At 38.7% G+C, this 20,898-nt stretch overlaps 6 protein-coding genes across 6 annotated transcripts; all 6 read right to left on the bottom strand.

The window, feature by feature from the left end:
- Positions 1-1,017: 1,017 nt before the first annotated feature.
- LOC131974437 (mu-type opioid receptor-like) lies at positions 1,018-1,938 on the bottom strand. The gene has a single exon (XM_059336742.1). The coding sequence runs from the start codon at positions 1,936-1,938 to the stop codon at positions 1,018-1,020; it is 921 nt and encodes a 306-aa protein (XP_059192725.1).
- A 2,486-nt stretch (positions 1,939-4,424) lies between these two features.
- LOC131974436 (kappa-type opioid receptor-like) lies at positions 4,425-5,312 on the bottom strand. Its single transcript, XM_059336741.1, has one exon. It carries the CDS (start codon positions 5,310-5,312, stop codon positions 4,425-4,427), a length of 888 nt encoding a protein of 295 aa, XP_059192724.1.
- A 2,014-nt stretch (positions 5,313-7,326) lies between these two features.
- On the bottom strand, positions 7,327-8,247 carry LOC131974435 (mu-type opioid receptor-like). The gene has a single exon (XM_059336740.1). The coding sequence runs from the start codon at positions 8,245-8,247 to the stop codon at positions 7,327-7,329; it is 921 nt and encodes a 306-aa protein (XP_059192723.1).
- A 2,469-nt stretch (positions 8,248-10,716) lies between these two features.
- LOC131974434 (G-protein coupled receptor 183-like) lies at positions 10,717-11,604 on the bottom strand. Its single transcript, XM_059336738.1, has one exon. It carries the CDS (start codon positions 11,602-11,604, stop codon positions 10,717-10,719), a length of 888 nt encoding a protein of 295 aa, XP_059192721.1.
- A 3,923-nt stretch (positions 11,605-15,527) lies between these two features.
- Positions 15,528-16,433, bottom strand: LOC131974433 (probable glycoprotein hormone G-protein coupled receptor). The gene has a single exon (XM_059336737.1). It carries the CDS (start codon positions 16,431-16,433, stop codon positions 15,528-15,530), a length of 906 nt encoding a protein of 301 aa, XP_059192720.1.
- A 1,901-nt stretch (positions 16,434-18,334) lies between these two features.
- LOC131974432 (uncharacterized) lies at positions 18,335-20,435 on the bottom strand. The gene is made up of 3 exons (XM_059336736.1): positions 20,374-20,435; positions 19,165-20,067; positions 18,335-18,374 (listed from the first exon to the last, which is right to left on the bottom strand). The coding sequence occupies exons 1-3, from the start codon at positions 20,433-20,435 to the stop codon at positions 18,335-18,337; spliced, it is 1,005 nt and encodes a 334-aa protein (XP_059192719.1).
- Between the last annotated feature and the right edge of the window lie 463 nt (positions 20,436-20,898).

Raw genomic sequence — 20,898 nt, 5'->3', positions numbered from 1 at the left:
AGCCTCTGTGCTGTCGATGTTACTTCCACCCGATCCTCATAGAAGTTGGTCTGATACGAAATATATACCTGGATAAATTACTTTAGAAGACCTATAAGTAGTTTATAATATTTGGATAATAACATTTTCATGTTACGATAATAATACCTAACCCTAACCCTTACGTACATTAACACCGGCTCACAGCAACTTCAACCAGACAAAACCACAACAGAACAGGCCTACACATAACTGCAAAAGAAGGAAAGGAAAAAACGATCAAAGAAACAGCACAATACAGAATTTCGTGTGCTCAAACTGTTTAAAATGGACCGATTCAGCACCACATAGCCTGGACGTTGACGCTGCTGACAGAAACATAATTTAACTTGACCGAAAACACAATCAAAATATCGGAGATAAAAACTATATTCTTCACTAAATATCCATTAGCCCAGTACATCGAGTTGTCTATCTACCATGTTAATCTGAACAGATATCATCTTGAATTAAGCACATCTGCCATAAACACCTAGTCTTTTTTCTTTCAATTTGATTGATATGTTTTACACCTCATTTGCTTCATTATTTGGATTTGTCAGATTCAGGGAGGCTGCCGCTGGCATGAACATTAACTATGGTAGATTTCTCAGACAACAGCGTTATTTTAACATTTAATAAGAGTAGCTGTTTGGGCGTGAGGACATGATCAGGACAATGTCACTGAATCAATTCAGGGATAGAAGGCAAAAACAAGTTAATTAGAGTAACGTGCAGAATGGAGTCCTCCGGTTCTCGTTATTTCCAAGACTTGTTGGTGTCTCTCTTCCCATCACAGGAGCTGACTCTGCAACAGACAATTTCACATTTTTAAATGACCAACGTCTGTACGAATACATTAATAACAAAACACGAGCATGTATATATGTATAGATTAAACATTCAACAGATAAAAATCGCAATGTGTGTATAAATGAATGAACAGATTAAACAAGGCAGTGCATATTTTAAGCAGTTTATCAGTGTTTCCTCCCTCTTTTACCTCTTGTTGCATCTCGGGCACACTCTGCCCCACACTGTCCTCATCATGGCTTCTCTCAGAGCCGGACTCCCCCAGATATACACAGACGGTGTGCACACAGCGTTGAAACGAGCCATGATGGCGAAAAGATTGGTGGCCTCGTTCCTAAACATCAGCCCTCCTCTTCCTAAAAATCTGATGATAATATTAACAAAAGAGGGGCACCACAGCACTAAGAAGCTGATGACAACAAAAATAATGATTCTTAACGATTCCTTCTTGCTGTCTTTGTCGCTCCCGGGAGGATCTCTGTCAAGCTGGAATCTGGCAACAACATACAGTTTTATAGTCATGACCACTTTCGTGAGCACGATTAACTGAAAGAGGACAATGCTGAATACGTACATTTGCATCGCTTTGGAAAGTGGCAACAAATTCCTGACCATCAAGTGAGCAGCATTGTACACCCAGCAGTAGATGTTTATGCATATCACAAACTGTCTGGTTATGAAGCGACTGTAGATGAATGGATGGCACACGGCAAAATAGCGGTCAAACTGAGCGAACAGAAACGTCAATATATTGACCCCAAGAAGTGAAGGTAAAATATTATAAGTTCCATTTCTAGACGGATATCCCTCATAAACATCAAACAGACCGTTATAATACACTGACAAGCCAACCAGCGTGTCACAGATACTAGTGTTCAGCATGAAGATAAACCTGTTCTGGAGGCGGAGAGCTCTGGTGGCCAAAATAGATATGACTACAGGTCCGGCCACCAGGACAGTAGTTGTAGCGAATAAAATCTGGAAGATAAAGATGAAATAATCTTCAGGGCTGTCGAAGTCCACTGCCAGAGGAACTCCTCCTCTCACAGAGTCTGTGCTGTTGTAGAGGAGCATTGTTCTGCGCAAAGGGTTCTTAGGTGCAAGCATCTTTATACACAAGACCTACTGCACAGTGCTCAGTCAGTCATCACCCATGATCTCTTGAGATCTGATGCTTGTTTTTTTTGTTTTTTGTTTTACTTTTAACACCAGCCTCATGCAGAAGTCCTGCAGAGACTTTCGTTTAACCTTTGAACACACGACCACCTTACATAGTCACATGTTTGATTTTTTTCCCCTAATTTTTGCATCTCCTTTGAGTTGTTCTATGTTTTTTGTGTGGTCATTTTGAGTGTTTTCATGACGTTTGGAGTCACATAATAATAACTAGAAAATTTCCTCTGGGGAAATTCTGAAAGGGCCACGGGTGCTACTGCCGGTGTATGTACACGATGATGAGATTTTTCAGAGATTTCAAACAATTAATACTAGTAATGTTATGATACTATATTATAAACAATAATCACACCTGCAACAAGCATTCCTTTTCAAGTATTTGTTTACACAGCAACCTATGCCCTTTAACCTCAAAATGTGTGTGTGTGTGTGTGTGTGTGTGTGTGTGTGTGTGTGTGTGTGTGTGTGTGTGTGTACACATACATACATACATACATACATACATACATACATACATGCATACATGCATAGAATATCAGAATATCATGCAGCAAGGCTCTCAGGCATGTTGTATTGCTTTTTGAATATTATTTTAATGTTATCTCTGCTCACGTCAATGATGAAGGAATGCATTTTAAGTTATATACACACCACTGCACATAATACGAGTATTAAGTCGTAATTTAATCAGAATTAAGTCACAATATTTTTTTTAAATGTACTTGCACTATAGCCTGCTGTGTATTTCGTCATTGCTCTACTGATATGGTTGTATCCTATTCAACACAGTGTTAGGCTGGTCCGTACGCTATATGTCATTTATGCCGAGTACAGAAGACTGATAGTGATACAGTTGGCGCAAAAACATTTTTGAATGATTTTATTACCTTTAGAATAGATGAAAGATTCGTCCAGTCGAGTCAAGTCAAATATATATGGAAAGTACAGCCCGGCTCGGTTTCTTACTGCAATTTTGTCCAGAGTCTCACCTGCACAGATCAATTCACGTGTGATAAAAAGCAGCATTTCACTAAGGCCTGGAAATACATGATTTGTTTTTCATGTTCATTAGAATATCTTAGAACAACTTTACTAATACCAATGCGCTGGATCTAACATAACATAGTATCCAGCTCACTAGAATGCTGTAGAACGTATGTTCGTTGTTCGTTAAATAATTAAAATATAATATTCTTTTCATTTTAAGATAATTGAAGTACAACACGAGTAAGTGGCCTTCATGGAGGTGCTTTTCTCAGCAAAAATCAGATAATGTACAAATCAGAATCCAACCCCAAACTGACATACTTATTATAGCAGCACTAATAATATATTACATAATAATGTCCGATCGCGAGTTATGCAATCATTACACACTACACTAGTGTGAAAAAGAAAGAAAGAGCGCAACCTCCTCCCCTTTACTATTTCAGAATATTATATCGAGCTATATGTATATATATATATATATATATATATATATATATATATATATATATATATATATATATATATATATATATATAAATATTGCTCTCTTTCTTTCTTTTTCACACTGCTGTATGTATGTATAAATTACATTCATTATTTTAATTAATGAGGAAGCCAGGGGCTTCTTATCTTGTAACAGGAAAGGGCAGAAAAGGCCTAAATAAAGCTCGAGAATTGCGAGCAGACGTGCAAACTGCAGAGGGATCGGGAACTATCTATCACAGTCAACGTACGATATGGCATAGAAAATAATGCTTTTGTATTTTTTAATGAAATCGATACCTTACATTCGTTTCTGGTCCCCTTTGATCATTTTCATACAGTCTCCCTGCAATTCAGCACCACACCTCATAGACAGCGACACTGCTGACAGTAACGTAGTGTATACTATCGTTTTTTGTAACAAACGTCTCTGTTTTAGAAAAGCGCTATATAAATTATTATTATTATTATTATTATTATTATTATTATTATTATTATTATTATTATTATTATTTACTGTTTAAAAAATCTTAGTGGAATCCTTATTTCAAATTCAACTCATGAATGAAACATTAACACAACCTTGTAGGATCCAGTGATAAAAACACTGAAGAAGATAGTCTTTACATAGAAACTCTGTATATTTAGTAGGATTTATAACGTCCACCCAACTTATTAGGATAGAGAGAGAAAAAGAGGGAGAGAGAGAGATGGCAAAAACAAACAGTCAATTAGAACAACGCGCAGAGTGGAGTCCTCTTGTTCTTATTTCCATGACTTTTTGGTGTTTTTCTTCGCATCACAGTAGCCGACTCTGAAAATGGGGTTATAGGCAGTTTAATGACTGCTTCAACAGATAAAAAACGCAATGTGTGTATAAATGAATGAACAGATTAAACAATTCAGTGCATTTTTAAGCAGCTTCTCAGTGTTTCCTCCCTTTATTACCTCCTGTTGCATCTCGGGCACACTCTGCCCCACACTGTCCTCATCATGGCTTCTCTCAGAGCCGGACTCCCCCAGATATACACAGACGGTGTGCACACAGCGTTGAAACGAGCCATGATGGCGAAAAGATTGGTGGCCTCGTTCCTAAACGTCAACCCTCCTCCTCCTAAAAATCTGATGATAATATTAACAAAAGAGGGGCACCACAGCACTAAGAAGCTGATGACAACAAAAATGATAATTCGCAGTGATTCCTTCTTGCTGTCTTTGTCGCTCCCGGGAGGATCTCTGTCAAGCTGGAATCTGGCAACAACATACAGTTTAATAGTCATGACCACTTTGGTGAACACTATGATTTGTAAGCTGACAATACCGAAAACATACACCTGTATTGCTCTGGAAAGTGGCACAAAATTGATAACGATCTGCTGAATATAGACCTGAAGCCAGCAGTAGACATTTACGCAGATAACCACATGCAGGGTCATAAAGCGTGTGTAGTAGAATGGATGGCACACGGCAAAATAGCGGTCAAACTGTGCGAATAAAAACGTCATTATGTTTACACCAAGAAGAGAAGATAACACATTATAAGTTCCATTTCTAGACGGATATCCCTCATAAACATCAAACAGACCGACATAATAAACTGACAAGCCAACCAGCGTGTCACAGATACTAGTGTTCAGCATGAAGATAAACCTGTTCTGGAGGCGGAGAGCTCTGGTGGCCAAAATAGATATGACTACAGGTCCGGCCACCAGAACAGTAGATGTAGCGAATAAAATCTGGAAAATAAATATGAAATAATCCTCAGGGCTGTCGAAGTCCACTGCCAGAGGAACTCCTCCTCTCACAGAGTCTGTGCTGTTGTAGAGGAGCATTGTTCGTGCCCAGGGGGTTCTTAGGTACAGGCATTATTTTTATATGCAAGATGTTAAAGCAGGACCGACTGTACCGTGAAGTCACCAGCCTTGATCTTTTGAAAAACTATGATGTAATGTCCGTGGACTTGAATTTCTGTTCCAAAGAGACGTGTGGTGTAACTTCTGTTTTTTTATTTGTTATTCGACCGGTTTAGAAATGACTTCAGCACCAGGAACTGTCCACATTGGCTTTCTTTCAAACGGCCTATATCACCTGGTACAGCACGAGGCGTTAAATATATTGTTTTGACAGTTATATAGTAATGAGGTGATTAGCTAAAAACTAATAATTTTAGTGTTCATTGGCAGGCCGAAAAAAGTTTCTCAACCAGACTCGCCCTCGACTCAGAGCCGTATATTACCTGATACTCATACAGTTTGCGTTTCTTATTGTTATGATTTATTTGATTGTTTTTGGAATATGGCTGTAGAAATTAAGTAAAGTAAGTTCTCTAACACTGCAGAATGAAGAGAGAAGTCCAGCAGAAAAGTGAAATGTTTGACAGCTACAAACAAATCTTTTTCCCTGCACAAATGTATATTCTTATGAACGCACGTACTATGAAAAACACCAAAACACAAAGTTCATTATGTCGCTTGTGATAACGTTTGAATCTGAGAGGTGTCGTGTTTTCATTTGAGGTTTTTCACGTGTAGAAAAACGATGAGAAAGAACGGGCTGTATTTATGTATCATTTTAATTCATGTATGGATTCAAAGTAGTAACATATCAGAAAAAATGTCTTTCAACCAGCATACATGGATGATAGAAGTAGTCTACAATGTCAGATGATAATGGCATGCGATGTACCGTCATTACCTCTGGCCGTGTAGATGATCATGAAGATTGTCTGTGAAAAACGGGAGATCAAGTATATTATGTATCATAATAAATATTTTGAATAAAAAACAAAGCCTAACAGAGCTCCCTTGTTAACTTTAAACTCATTCCAGTAGTCATGTTTTGCTGCATGTCTGTGGCTTTTTTCATCGAGATAAGTTGTTAGTGGACTTGAAGGCCTCCGCTTTAACTAACAGGCTGTTTCAGCCTCTGTGCTGTCGATGTTACTTCCACCCGATCCTCATAGAAGTTGGTCTGATACGAAATATATACCTGGATAAATTACTTTAGAAGACCTATAAGTAGTTTATAATATTTGGATAATAACATTTTCATGTTACGATAATAATACCTAACCCTAACCCTTACGTACATTAACACCGGCTCACAGCAACTTCAACCAGACAAAACCACAACAGAACAGGCCTACACATAACTGCAAAAGAAGGAAAGGAAAAAACGATCAAAGAAACAGCACAATACAGAATTTCGTGTGCTCAAACTGTTTAAAATGGACCGATTCAGCACCACATAGCCTGGACGTTGACGCTGCTGACAGAAACATAATTTAACTTGACCGAAAACACAATCAAAATATCGGAGATAAAAACTATATTCTTCACTAAATATCCATTAGCCCAGTACATCGAGTTGTCTATCTACCATGTTAATCTGAACAGATATCATCTTGAATTAAGCACATCTGCCATAAACACCTAGTCTTTTTTCTTTCAATTTGATTGATATGTTTTACACCTCATTTGCTTCATTATTTGGATTTGTCAGATTCAGGGAGGCTGCCGCTGGCATGAACATTAACTATGGTAGATTTCTCAGACAACAGCGTTATTTTAACATTTAATAAGAGTAGCTGTTTGGGCGTGAGGACATGATCAGGACAATGTCACTGAATCAATTCAGGGATAGAAGGCAAAAACAAGTTAATTAGAGTAACGTGCAGAATGGAGTCCTCCGGTTCTCGTTATTTCCAAGACTTGTTGGTGTCTCTCTTCCCATCACAGGAGCTGACTCTGCAACAGACAATTTCACATTTTTAAATGACCAACGTCTGTACGAATACATTAATAACAAAACACGAGCATGTATATATGTATAGATTAAACATTCCTATTACCTCTTGTTGCATCTCGGGCACACTCTGCCCCACACTGTCCTCATCATGGCTTCTCTCAGAGCCGGACTCCCCCAGATATACACAGACGGTGTGCACACAGCGTTGAAACGAGCCATGATGGCGAAAAGATTGGTGGCCTCGTTCCTAAACGTCAGCCCTCCTCTTCCTAAAAATCTGATGATAATATTAACAAAAGAGGGGCACCACAGCACTAAGAAGCTGATGACAACAAAAATAATGATTCTTAACGATTCCTTCTTGCTGTCTTTGTCGCTCCCGGGAGGATCTCTGTCAAGCTGGAATCTGGCAACAACATACAGTTTTATAGTCATGACCACTTTCGTGAGCACGATTAACTGAAAGAGGACAATGCTGAATACGTACATTTGCATCGCTTTGGAAAGTGGCAACAAATTCCTGACCATCAAGTGAGCAGCATTGTACACCCAGCAGTAGATGTTTATGCATATCACAAACTGTCTGGTTATGAAGCGACTGTAGATGAATGGATGGCACACGGCAAAATAGCGGTCAAACTGAGCGAACAGAAACGTCAATATATTGACCCCAAGAAGTGAAGGTAAAATATTATAAGTTCCATTTCTAGACGGATATCCCTCATAAACATCAAACAGACCGTTATAATACACTGACAAGCCAACCAGCGTGTCACAGATACTAGTGTTCAGCATGAAGATAAACCTGTTCTGGAGGCGGAGAGCTCTGGTGGCCAAAATAGATATGACTACAGGTCCGGCCACCAGGACAGTAGTTGTAGCGAATAAAATCTGGAAAATAAATATGAAATAATCCTCAGGGCTGTCGAAGTCCACTGCCAGAGGAACTCCTCCTCTCACAGAGTCTGTGCTGTTGTAGAGGAGCATTGTTCTGCGCAAAGGGTTCTTAGGTGCAAGCATCTTTATACACAAGACCTACTGCACAGTGCTCAGTCAGTCATCACCCATGATCTCTTGAGATCTGATGCTTGTTTTTTTTGTTTTTTGTTTTACTTTTAACACCAGCCTCATGCAGAAGTCCTGCAGAGACTTTCGTTTAACCTTTGAACACACGACCACCTTACATAGTCACATGTTTGATTTTTTCCCCCTAATTTTTGCATCTCCTTTGAGTTGTTCTATGTTTTTTGTGTGGTCATTTTGAGTGTTTTCATGACGTTTGGAGTCACATAATAATAACTAGAAAATTTCCTCTGGGGAAATTCTGAAAGGGCCACGGGTGCTACTGCCGGTGTATGTACACGATGATGAGATTTTTCAGAGATTTCAAACAATCAATACTAGTAATGTTATGATACTATATTATAAACAATAATCACACCTGCAACAAGCATTCCTTTTCAAGTATTTGTTTACACAGCAACCTATGCCCTTTAACCTCAAAATGTGTGTGTGTGTGTGTGTGTGTGTGTGTGTGTGTGTGTGTGTGTGTACACATACATACATACATACATACATACATACATACATACATACATACATACATGCATACATGCATAGAATATCAGAATATCATGCAGCAAGGCTCTCAGGCATGTTGTATTGCTTTTTGAATATTATTTTAATGTTATCTCTGCTCACGTCAATGATGAAGGAATGCATTTTAAGTTATATACACACCACTGCACATAATACGAGTATTAAGTCGTAATTTAATCAGAATTAAGTCACAATATTTTTTTTAAATGTACTTGCACTATAGCCTGCTGTGTATTTCGTTATTGCTCTACTGATATGGTTGTATCCTATTCAACACAGTGTTAGGCTGGTCCGTACGCTATATGTCATTTATGCCGAGTACAGAAGACTGATAGTGATACAGTTGGCGCAAAAACATTTTTGAATGATTTTATTACCTTTAGAATAGATGAAAGATTCGTCCAGTCGAGTCAAGTCAAATATATATGGAAAGTACAGCCCGGCTCGGTTTCTTACTGCAATTTTGTCCAGAGTCTCACCTGCACAGATCAATTCACGTGTGATAAAAAGCAGCATTTCACTAAGGCCTGGAAATACATGATTTGTTTTTCATGTTCATTAGAATATCTTAGAACAACTTTACTAATACCAATGCGCTGGATCTAACATAACATAGTATCCAGCTCACTTTGTAGAATGCTGTAGAAAAGACGTATGTTCGTTGTTCGTTAAATAATTAAAATATAATATTCTTTTCATTTTAAGATAATTGAAGTACAACACGAGTAAGTGGCCTTCATGGAGGTGCTTTTCTCAGCAAAAATCAGATAATGTACAAATCAGAATCCAACCCCAAACTGACATACTTATTATAGCAGCACTAATAATATATTACATAATAATGTCCGATCGCGAGTTATGCAATCATTACACACTACACTAGTGTGAAAAAGAAAGAAAGAGCGCAACCTCCTCCCCTTTACTATTTCAGAATATTATATCGAGCTATATGTATATATATATATATATATATATATATATATATATATATATATAAATATTGCTCTCTTTCTTTCTTTTTCACACTACTGTATGTATGTATAAATTACATTCATTATTTTAATTAATGAGGAAGCCAGGGGCTTCTTATCTTGTAACAGGAAAGGGCAGAAAAGGCCTAAATAAAGCTCGAGAATTGCGAGCAGACGTGCAAACTGCAGAGGGATCGGGAACTATCTATCACAGTCAACGTACGATATGGCATAGAAAATAATGCTTTTGTATTTTTTAATGAAATCAATACCTTACATTCGTTTCTGGTCCCCTTTGATCATTTTCATACAGTCTCCCTGCAATTCAGCACCACACCTCATAGACAGCGACACTGCTGACAGTAACGTAGTGTATACTATCGTTTTTTGTAACAAACGTCTCTGTTTTAGAAAAGCGCTATACAAATTATTATTATTATTATTATTATTATTATTATTATTATTATTATTATTATTATTATTATTATTTACTGTTTAAAAAATCTTAGTGGAATCCTTATTTCAAATTCAACTCATGAATGAAACATTAACACAACCTTGTAGGATCCAGTGATAAAAACACTGCAGAAGATAGTCTTTACATAGAAACTCTGTATATTTAGTAGGATTTATAACGTCCACCCAACTTATTAGGATAGAGAGAGAAAAAGAGGGAGAGAGAGAGATGGCAAAAACAAACAGTCAATTAGAACAACGCGCAGAGTGGAGTCCTCTTGTTCTTATTTCCGTGACTTTTTGGTGTTTTTCTTCGCATCACAGTAGCCGACTCTGAAAATGGGGTTATAGGCAGTTTAATGACTGCTTCAACAGATAAAAAATGCAATGTGTGTATAAATGAATGAACAGATTAAACAATTCAGTGCATTTTTAAGCAGCTTCTCAGTGTTTCCTCCCTTTATTACCTCCTGTTGCATCTCGGGCACACTCTGCCCCACACTGTCCTCATCATGGCTTCTCTCAGAGCCGGACTCCCCCAGATATACACAGACGGTGTGCACACAGCGTTGAAACGAGCCATGATGGCGAAAAGATTGGTGGCCTCGTTCCTAAACGTCAACCCTCCTCCTCCTAAAAATCTGATGATAATATTAACAAAAGAGGGGCACCACAACACTAAGAAGCTGATGACAACAAAAATGATAATTCGCAGTGATTCCTTCTTGCTGTCTTTGTCGCTCCCGGGAGGATCTCTGTCAAGCTGGAATCTGGCAACAACATACAGTTTAATAGTCATGACCACTTTGGTGAACACTATGATTTGTAAGCTGACAATACCGAAAACATACACCTGTATTGCTCTGGAAAGTGGCACAAAATTGATAACGATCTGCTGAATATAGACCTGAAGCCAGCAGTAGACATTTACACAGATAACCACATGCAGGGTTATGAAGCGACTGTAGTAGAATGGATGACAAACGGCAAAATAGCGGTCAAACTGTGCGAATAAAAACGTCATTATGTTTACACCAAGAAGAGAAGATAACACAGTATAAGTTCCATTTCTGGACGGATATCCCTCATAAACATCAAACAGACCGACATAATAAACTGACAAGCCAACCAGCGTGTCACAGATACTAGTGTTCAGCATGAAGATAAACCTGTTCTGGAGGCGGAGAGCTCTGGTGGCCAAAATAGATATGACTACAGGTCCGGCCACCAGAACAGTAGTTGTAGCGAATAAAATCTGGAAAATAAATATGAAATAATCCTCAGGGCAGTCGAAGTCCACTGCCAGAGGAACTCCTCCTCTCACAGAGTCTATGCTGTTGTAGAGGAGCATTGTTCCAAAAACGCATTTTGAATTTAATATCATTATATAGTTGGTTGATAAGCCACTGCCCATTAACACAAGCTGTTCTCCCAATGATGCATGACCTAATCCCTGTTTACATACAATATTGTTAAGGCTAAAAGTTTTGAAATATTGGTAGACATTTTATTTTGCTCCTCTGTTAGACTCTTGGGCCCTATGAAAACAAACAGAATTTTATTGATTTATTGATTTATTGATCTGTGTTTGTGTGTGTGTGTGTGTGTGTGTGTGTGTGTGTGTGCGTGTGCGTGTGTGTTATGAGGGGTATTTTATGCCAGCACACTATACTTAAACGCCTAGAATGCGTCGCCTGTGCCAGCATAAAGTCTGATTAATAGGCGTGCTTACAGACACGCGTATTGCGAGTACACCAGATGACATGGGTGACGGGTGAAAAGTGCCACGAGCGAACGTAGTGGACGCCTGTGTGTGTGTGTAACGCGTGTACGTTAACAGTGTGTTACTCTGTGTAACAGTTCAGCTGTTACACAGAGTCTCAGCTTCATATGGTATTGTTTATAAGAAAGCACAACTTACAGATGAACTCCAAGCCCCCACAGAGCTGTCAGGATATTTCTATTATTTTCAGGCCAGTTTTTATTTTCTTGTTAACGAAATCTCTCTCTCTCTCTCTCTCTCTCTCTCTCTCTCTCTCTCTCTAGGTTTGAATGATATCGAATTGATATTTAATGATAGCAAGGGTGAAAGGGATAATTAAAATAATTTCAGCTACTTAAAAATAGTAGGCTAATAGTAAAGTGCAACGCTCACAGCCAGTTCCCAGCTTAGCGCGCGGACACACAGTTCATTACGCACCAGCTGTAATTAGGTAGGTTTACCTGCCTGCAGAAGCCGTAATCGCTGTCATCCCTGAATATTAAGTAGCCATGCGGACCTATCTAATGAATATTCAGTAGCCATGTGGACAGCAGTCCGTTCACAATATGATTCCATCGGACCTTATATCTACACTGTTTAACCCAATTCGGCACTTATGCACAGTCCCATTATGTTTTACAGACATTCCTAGTTAACTAATGAGGTAAAACATTTTGTTTAAGCTGCATTTTGCTGACTTTCACTCCTAAAACAGGCTAATTAAGCCTCCGGTTTTGGCCGGAAAAACGTTAAGTTTATCTGGTACGTACGAGATAGTCTTTCTCTTCATCTATAAGTTGTGCTTTCTTATAAACAATACCATATGAAGCTGAGACTCTGTGTAACAGCTGAACTGTTATAGGCTTACACGCGTTACACACACACACAGGCGTCCACTACGTTCGCTAGTGGCACTTTTCACCCGTCACCCATGTTATCTGGTGTACTCGCAATACGCGTGTCTGTACGCCTATGTAGAATTGTACTTAACAGTCAGGCGGGTCTTCATGTCACGTATTTGAGGCGTAGTTCACCCGTCACGCAGCCGTCACGTAGGCGTATGTGCAACAACGCGTGTACAGCGTCTGCGTGACGCCTACGTGACGCCTGTCTGTCCATTGAAAGTGAATGGAATTTACACGCGCACGTTAGACGTTTGATGTCATCGCATAGGCGCTGTACACGCGTTTTAGTATAGTGTGCTGGCATAAAATGCCCCTCATAGTGTGTGTGCGTGTGCGTGTGCGTGTGCGTGCGTGCGTGTATATATACAGTACAGTAACCTTCGGCTTAGGCTGTAGCTGACCTCCTTGTTGCCTCCTTGCGGTTTTTCATTTGCCTTTGGGGCACCCAGGTACCTAACCAGTTTGTCTGTTATCCTGCCATTTGGTAATTCAACCCCTTCAGTCCTCTTTTTGCCAACTTTGAACCCCACTTCTCAAGTCCATTAGTTGTTTTGGCGTTTGCTTCTCTAGCTTATCTCTTCAGCTTTGTTTGTCCGTTCCAGAGCCTGATTAATGGATACATTGATGTACTTTTTAAAACCAGGGCCTGTTTTTTAATCGCGTACCCAAACATCCCCAGGATGATGATTGCCGTTGTATATACAAGCTCATTGGTCTCACTCATGATATTGTTTTTGTAATGGCACTTCGGGCTCGTTATTACTCACCTGCTGCCATTCATCTCACTACATTTTATTTCTGCCCTAAACCCTCTGATAAAAACACAACTGAAATAATGTAAGGCATAATACTAGATTTGAACGCAAGGCCTGTCTCAAAGAAGAGGACGCAAGATTAGGAAATTAATAAGGACACACCTTAAGGCTCTTATCACGTCAGTTGACAAGAGTTGTGCTTTGGTGACTGAAATGTTGTTGTTTGTTGGATGTACTGGACTGCATTCTTCTGAGAGGTCATTCTTGGCCTAATACATGGCCGAATATTTATATTAATTGGAATGACATTAAAAAAAAAATGACACAACCACAGCAAAAGAGGTCAAAACTCCAGCACAGTTTCAGTTTAAAGAACTTTATTTTGAGACCAATGTGTTTTGACTTGTGGCCTCCATAAGGGTTATAATATTACTATATGCTAAATATTATGGTACAATTGTCAAACCAGCAAGAAGTCTTATGCACAAATGTTAAAGTGCATTACATACGATATGAATGCTATTCAAAAATGTCAAAATATACACTTTTTAAAGTATCAAGGAAGTGAATGAAGAGCTTGAAAGCATATAATATAAATTTGATATTTTAATAAGAAAATTGACCATTTTGGGTCAAGCAGGATAGGCATATCTGGTGTTACCTTTGATACTACAGAACACAATACTCTGAGTATTGCAGATAAGCTGAATTACTTTGTTTGATTCCAGATTTCCCTTTGACTTTAGCAAAGTGTACAGTGAGAGTACTAATTTCATTGCTTTCAGTATTGTCAATAAGAGGTCTATAAAGCTTTTGGAGACTGGTGATGGGGGAATGTGGATTTTGACGTATGTTTCTCCCTATGAGCATGAATACACTGGCTGCTGAATATTTTACTCAGTTCTTGAGCCTAAGGATTAAGCTGTACAGTAGGCATCCAGTTTGTCTTAAGCACAGTGGGAGAGAGACTGAAATGGCTTGAAAAGAAAAAACAGCATCTTCACATTTTAAAACATTTCAGCCAACCTTGATTGTCATTGTGTGAACACTCAAGAAGACAGACACAGGAGCTTTTTATTACTGTGAAAATTTGGAAATAATACCACCAAACTTAGCAAACCTTCAGAAAGAAACATTGTTCATCACTTGTGAAATATTATTATCATTAGTATATTCTTACAATTCTTGACATATTCGCGATCGCGACATTCTTTAGATCAGCATTCCTTATTGTCAGTCCAGCAGTTATCAACGTGGAGAATTGCCATTAAATTATAATGGTTAATACCATTATGTACCATGAATTACACTGGTATAAAACAAATTAAGTTGCTTTTTATGTTTTCATAATTTGTATTTTAAAGAAAATATCATTATCTGAGTGACAAAGCTGTTACAGGGTTGAGCTGATATAATAGGTCCTTTCACGGAAGATATTTTTACAAATTTGGATTAATATCAGGAGACAAAAACAACAACAACAAAAGCAACAACAAGCCTGTTACCTATTACATTTTTGGGATAGATTTTGCAAAAATAATAGGCTAATAAATAAGTAAAAAGAAATAATGATAATCCATATGCCAGCTCAAAACAAGCCATGACAACTTGCATTGTTGCAGTCCAGTTCTTTTCTGAATTTCGATTATGAACCGTTTATGATTCATTATGATATCAGGAAGATCAACAACAAAAAGAAAAGAAAAACGAAACCAAACGAAATAATCGTATCCTCCAAACGCACCATTGAGTACGTCTGTAGGCCTATGTTACATTTCAAATGCAGCTATGTTACCATAGTCTGCGGGGATGCAGCAATAGAAACGACCTCTGTAAAGTTTAAACACAAGTATTATTTTCCCACTAAAGTTCGTGCTGAAACAAACCTTCTGGGTTGTTTGCAGCAGCAGATTTTGCTCCAGACACTCTTCCACACGGCCGTCCTGAGTGAAGGGCTGGCGGACAGATAGAGAGAAGGAGTGCACAGAGCGTTGCTCCTGGTTAAAAAACCAAGTGGGTTTACGGCTTCGTTTTTGGTGATATACTTCCCCGTCAGCGAAGACAGAATTGTATTAAACAATCCTGGGGACCACAGCAGCAGGAAAGACATCACCACCACCACTATGATCAACAAGGACTCTTTCTTACTGTCTCTCTCCGGGCCCGGCGGCTCTCGCTGCAGCTGTTGCTTCGCTACGATAAGCAGCTTGATGGTCATGGCTATTTTTGTGATTATAATCAGCATCAGACTGATTCTGCTGTACACTGCGATCTCTACGGCTATAGAAAGCGGAACCAAGTGTTGAATGAGTAGCTGACTATAAACATGCACCCAGCTATACACGTTAAGGCACACAGTCACTCTGGTGGTGATGAATCGACCATAGAAGAATGGATGACACACGGCAAAATATCGATCAAACTGAGCGAATAAAAACGTCATGATATTAACTCCAAGGAGCGAGGTCAAAATGTAATAAGTCCCATTTTTAGATGGGAAACCGACTCGCACATCGAAGAGACATTGATAGAAAATGCCACAGCCGGTCAGTGTGTCCGAGATACTTGTGTTCAGCATGAATATGAAACGGTTTTGTCTTAGAAGTGCATTGGTCTTAATAATACCACATGCCACAGAACCGGCCACAATCACAGTGCTAGTCCCAACCAACACATGAAAAATAAAGAGAAAATAGTCCCCTGGACTGTCAAAGTCAACACTCAGAGGGACCAGCGTTATGTTGATCGAGAGGATCATGGTCGATGAGAGCACACGATGGAAGCAGCCCAACCTGAAGAGCCACAAAAACTGAGCAGCACTCCTGTTTTAAAGATTGCTTTTGTCACATGAACTAGCCTATGTGTGTAGGAGGAAACAACAGACTGGTGATACCTGACGTCGCATTACCCTTCCCCCTGGAGATCAATATTAGATTTTTTTTCCCCCGTTTTGTTTAATCAAAACAACAGAAAGACACGACAGGATTTATGTTATTTTGTATATATATCATATATATATATAGTATACACTGTCATGAATTATTCTGTAGTCATTTCATTTTACTTAATACATTTGATAAAATGTATTAAATATAAATGCATCCTTGATTTTGAGGCAGTTGTTTAAGTAACTTTAATATAAAAATGTTTGAGATAGAATCTACTTATTTTGATCACATTAAATATCATCTTTATGTGTATGTAATTCTAAATCAAGAGCATTTTGAATGAATCCAACACAGTAGAATTAGTCCGTTTTTAATTGACAGGCACTTCCTGCTAAGTTGTTATTAACTCAATTTGTAACGTAGTTAGATTTCATTAATAATATTGCGTGCAATCTGTTGCCTCAATATTATAGAGTAGCTATTGTTTATCTTTTTTTTATAGTGTACATATGTTATATGCAGTAGTTAAAGCTGAATCTACGGCCCTCAGGTGAAGATAAACTATTTTCAACAGCAACAATACGGAGCTGACCAGGGTCCTGAACCTGCGGCAGTGGAGCTGTCCGCGGTGCTGAACTGTATCCGCAGGGCCATAGCCCTGACCGTTCTCCTGAATATGCCACTGCCGGCGGTAATTCTGTCAACTTGTGAATTTACAGCTACTCATATATCTGATACTATTCTGCTGGTTAATCTGTTTTATAAATAATACTGTTGGTGTGGCTCTGAGAGCACGCTGAGAAGAAATAAGTTGTATAGTTGGATCGTGTTGTTAAAGGTAGTGTCCCACTTACGAAGTATGCTTTAAGAGCTCAACATATTGTTTCATAACAGTCATATTTATACAGTAGTTACATTATTGTGATCCAGAGGTCTCGACAAATATAGTCATAATAATCCGTATATACGGGGGGAGCGGGTTATACTGTACCACTGTATGCAGAATTTCACAACTTTTACTGCAAACGCAATGCAAAGGTGGACAGGTATCACTGAACAACATAACAGCAATGATGGTATCAATATGTCTGTGTTTAGAAATGTAAATCTGATCTGCAGGGTATATGATAAATTAAGTTCAAACGTTGATACTGGCCGTAATGGCCTCCTTTATATGAGTGAGAAAAACGTTTACTCAAACAGTAATTTATCCATAAATGTGCAAAATCAAAATGCGATCCGGATTTATTATTTTTAAAAATCTACTTTAAAGTAAGATAGCGTATTGATATACGTAGTACAGGGAAATAACAGACAATAACCTGCAATGCGGGAGGCACCTGGAAGAAGATGAGTTTTGAGAACAAAAACAAGAACACACATAACACATTATATATGTTCAAAACAAGCAACAGAGTCAGTAGTGACAATAAAGGGTTAAAAAAGAATGTAATTTTATTTTGTTGGCAGCGTCTAAGACAAAATATTATTCTCCATTGTCAGAATTAGCCCCAAACTCTCGTGGATTGCTCTTGAGACGTGTCAGTGGCACAAACCTTATCCCAAACATACTACACATTTCACCTTTGACCCGAGTCACCTCAAAAAGCTTCAACCTTACAGTTTTAAAAGAGCGTTTTGTTTCAGTCTTTTTAAAACGTGTCGTATGAGAGTTCACTTTCATTCAAAAGTGACCAACATGTGGTATTTTCACGTGTTATCTGGCCGTTTAATCCATTCTCCCTAAACGATGATGTTGATGCTCGCTGCTCTATTGTATTTTCGCCACTCCATTGAAGTCAAAGCCGATTCTGAAAAAGAAAGAAAGAGGACACAGAAAGAGAGAGGGTTGTGGTAAATGTTTTACATAGTATTTCGAAATTGGACAGATAAATATTTTTTAAAACTGCGCGTAGCGTAACGCGCAGATTACAGTTAAATATGATCATTTTAAAAACTTTACAGATCAACATTTCTTATTGTCACTCCAACAGTTATCAACGTATAGAGTTACCATTAACTTTTGAATGGTGAATGAAATGATGTACCATTAATTACACTGGTATAAAAACAGTTTGAAGTTGTTTTTTGTGTTTTCATGATGTAGGCTATATTTGAAAGGAAATATCATTTTCGAAGTGACAAAGTTGTTACAGGGTTGAGCTGATATAATAGGCCTCTTTCACGGCAGATATTTTGACTTGAATATCAGGAAGATCAACAACAAAAAGAAAAGAAAAACGAAACCAAACGAAATAATCGTATCCTCCAAACGCACCTTCTACGTATAACGACATTTTAAGAGACAGAGTTTGCAAAAAATAATAGACTAATAAATAAATAAAATAATAATCCTCAGGCCAGCACAATACAAGCCATTACAACTTGCATTGTTGCAGTCCAGTTCTTTTCTGAATTTCAACTATGAACAGTTTATGATTGAATTTACATTTAAAAGATCATTGAGTAGGCCTACGTCTGTATGTTCAATTTCAAATGCAGTTGTGTTTCCATAGTCTGCGGGGATGCAGCAATAGAAACGACCTCTGTAAAGTTTAAACACAAGTATTATTTTCCACTGAAGTTCGTGCTGAAACAAACCTTCTGGGTTGTTTGCAGCAGCAGATTTTGCTCCAGACACTCTTCCACACGGCCGTCCTGAGTGAAGGGCTGGCGGACAGATAGAGAGAAGGAGTGCACAGAGCGTTGCTCCTGGATAAAATATTAATTGGGTTTACGGCTTCGTTTTTGGTGATATAATATTTCCCCAAAAACGAAGATAGAATTATATTAAACATTGCTGGGGTCCACAGCAGCAGGAAAGACATCACCACCAGCACTATGATCAACAAGGACTCTTTCTTACTGTCTCTCTCCGGGCCCGGCGGCTCTCGCTGCAGCTGTTGCTTCGCTACGATAAGCAGCTTGATGGTCATGGCTATTTTTGTGATTATAATCAGCATCAGACTGATTCTGCTGTAAACTGCGATCTCTACGGCTATAGAAAGCGGAACCAAGTGTTGAATGAGTAGCTGACTATAAACATGCACCCAGCTATACACGTTAAGGCACACAGTCACTCTGGTGGTGATGAATCGACCATAGAAGAATGGATGACACACGGCAAAATATCGATCAAACTGAGCGAATAAAAACGTCATGATATTAACTCCAAGGAGCGAGGTCAAAATGTAATAAGTCCCATTTTTAGATGGGATTCCGACTCGCACATCGAAGAGACATTGATAGAAAATGCCACAGCCGGTCAGTGTGTCCGAGATACTTGTGTTCAGCATGAATATGAAACGGTTTTGTCTTAGTAGTGCATTGGTCTTAATAATACCACATGCCACAGAACCGGCCACAATCACAGTGCTAGTCCCAACCAACACATGAAAAATAAAGAGAAAATAGTCCCCTGGACTGTCAAAGTCAACACTCAGAGGGACCAGCGTTATGTTGATGATCATGATGGATGGGAGCACACGATGGAAGCAGCCCAACCTGAAGAGCCACAAAAACTGAGCAGCACTCCTGTTTTAAAGATTGCTTTTGTCACATGAACTAGCCTATGTGTGTAGGAGGAAACAACAGACTGATGATACCTGACGTCGCATTGCCCTTCCCCTTAGAGGTCAATTTTATGTTTTTTTTTTCCATCCACACAACAGAAAAACACGACAGGATTTATATGATATTTTGTAATAATCATATATACAGTATACAGTGGTGAAATGCAGTAGTTAACGCTGAGCCTACGGCCCTCAGGTGAAGATAAACTATTTTCAAAAGCAACAATACGGAGCTGACCAGGGTCCTGAACCTGCGGCAGTGGAGCTGTCCGCGGTGCTGAACTGTATCCGCAGGGCCATAGCCCTGACCGTTCTCCTGAATATGCCACTGTCGGCGGTAATTCTGTCAACTTGTGAATTTACAGCTACTCATATATCTGATACTATTCCGCTGGTTCATCTGTCTTACTTATTGATGTGGCTCTGAGAGCACACCGCTGAGAAGAAATAGGGAGTAAAGTTGGCTCCTGTTTGTTAAATGTAGTTTCACACACACGAAGTATGCTTTAACAGTTTAACATATTGTTTCAGAACAGTCATATTTATACAGTAGTTGCATTATTGTGATCCAGAGGTCTCAACAAAGATAGTCATAATAACCCGAGTAAAGGGGAGAAGTGGGTTATACCACTGTATGCAGAATTTCACAACTTACTGCAGAGGTGGACAGGTATCATACAACACCAATGATGGTATCAATATATGTGTGTTTAGAAATGTAAATCTGACCTGCAGGGTATATAATAAATTCAGCTCAAACGTT

The sequence above is a fragment of the Centropristis striata genome, chromosome 7 (assembly GCF_030273125.1).
Source record: "Centropristis striata isolate RG_2023a ecotype Rhode Island chromosome 7, C.striata_1.0, whole genome shotgun sequence".
Lineage (NCBI taxonomy): Eukaryota > Metazoa > Chordata > Actinopteri > Perciformes > Serranidae > Centropristis > Centropristis striata.
This window is presented reverse-complemented; position numbering and strand designations above follow the sequence as displayed.

What these genes read in the sequence shown, in the direction of transcription:
- LOC131974436 (XM_059336741.1), bottom strand. Translation starts at nt 5,312, where the DNA reads ATGCTCCTCTACAACAGCACAGACTCTGTGAGAGGAGGAGTTCCTCTG.
- LOC131974434 (XM_059336738.1), bottom strand. Translation starts at nt 11,604, where the DNA reads ATGCTCCTCTACAACAGCATAGACTCTGTGAGAGGAGGAGTTCCTCTG.
- LOC131974432 (XM_059336736.1), bottom strand. Translation starts at nt 20,435, where the DNA reads ATGGCCCTGCGGATACAGTTCAGCACCGCGGACAGCTCCACTGCCGCA. An exon ending in GCCGCAGGTTCAGGACCCTG is followed by an intron (nt 20,068 to 20,373) that starts GTCAGCTCCGTA and finishes GTGGCTCTTCAG; the next exon opens with GTTGGGCTGCTTCCATCGTG. An exon ending in TGCTGCAAACAACCCAGAAG is followed by an intron (nt 18,375 to 19,164) that starts GTTTGTTTCAGC and finishes TTTCTTTTTCAG; the next exon opens with AATCGGCTTTGACTTCAATG.
- LOC131974433 (XM_059336737.1), bottom strand. Translation starts at nt 16,433, where the DNA reads ATGATCCTCTCGATCAACATAACGCTGGTCCCTCTGAGTGTTGACTTT.
- LOC131974437 (XM_059336742.1), bottom strand. Translation starts at nt 1,938, where the DNA reads ATGCTTGCACCTAAGAACCCTTTGCGCAGAACAATGCTCCTCTACAAC.
- LOC131974435 (XM_059336740.1), bottom strand. Translation starts at nt 8,247, where the DNA reads ATGCTTGCACCTAAGAACCCTTTGCGCAGAACAATGCTCCTCTACAAC.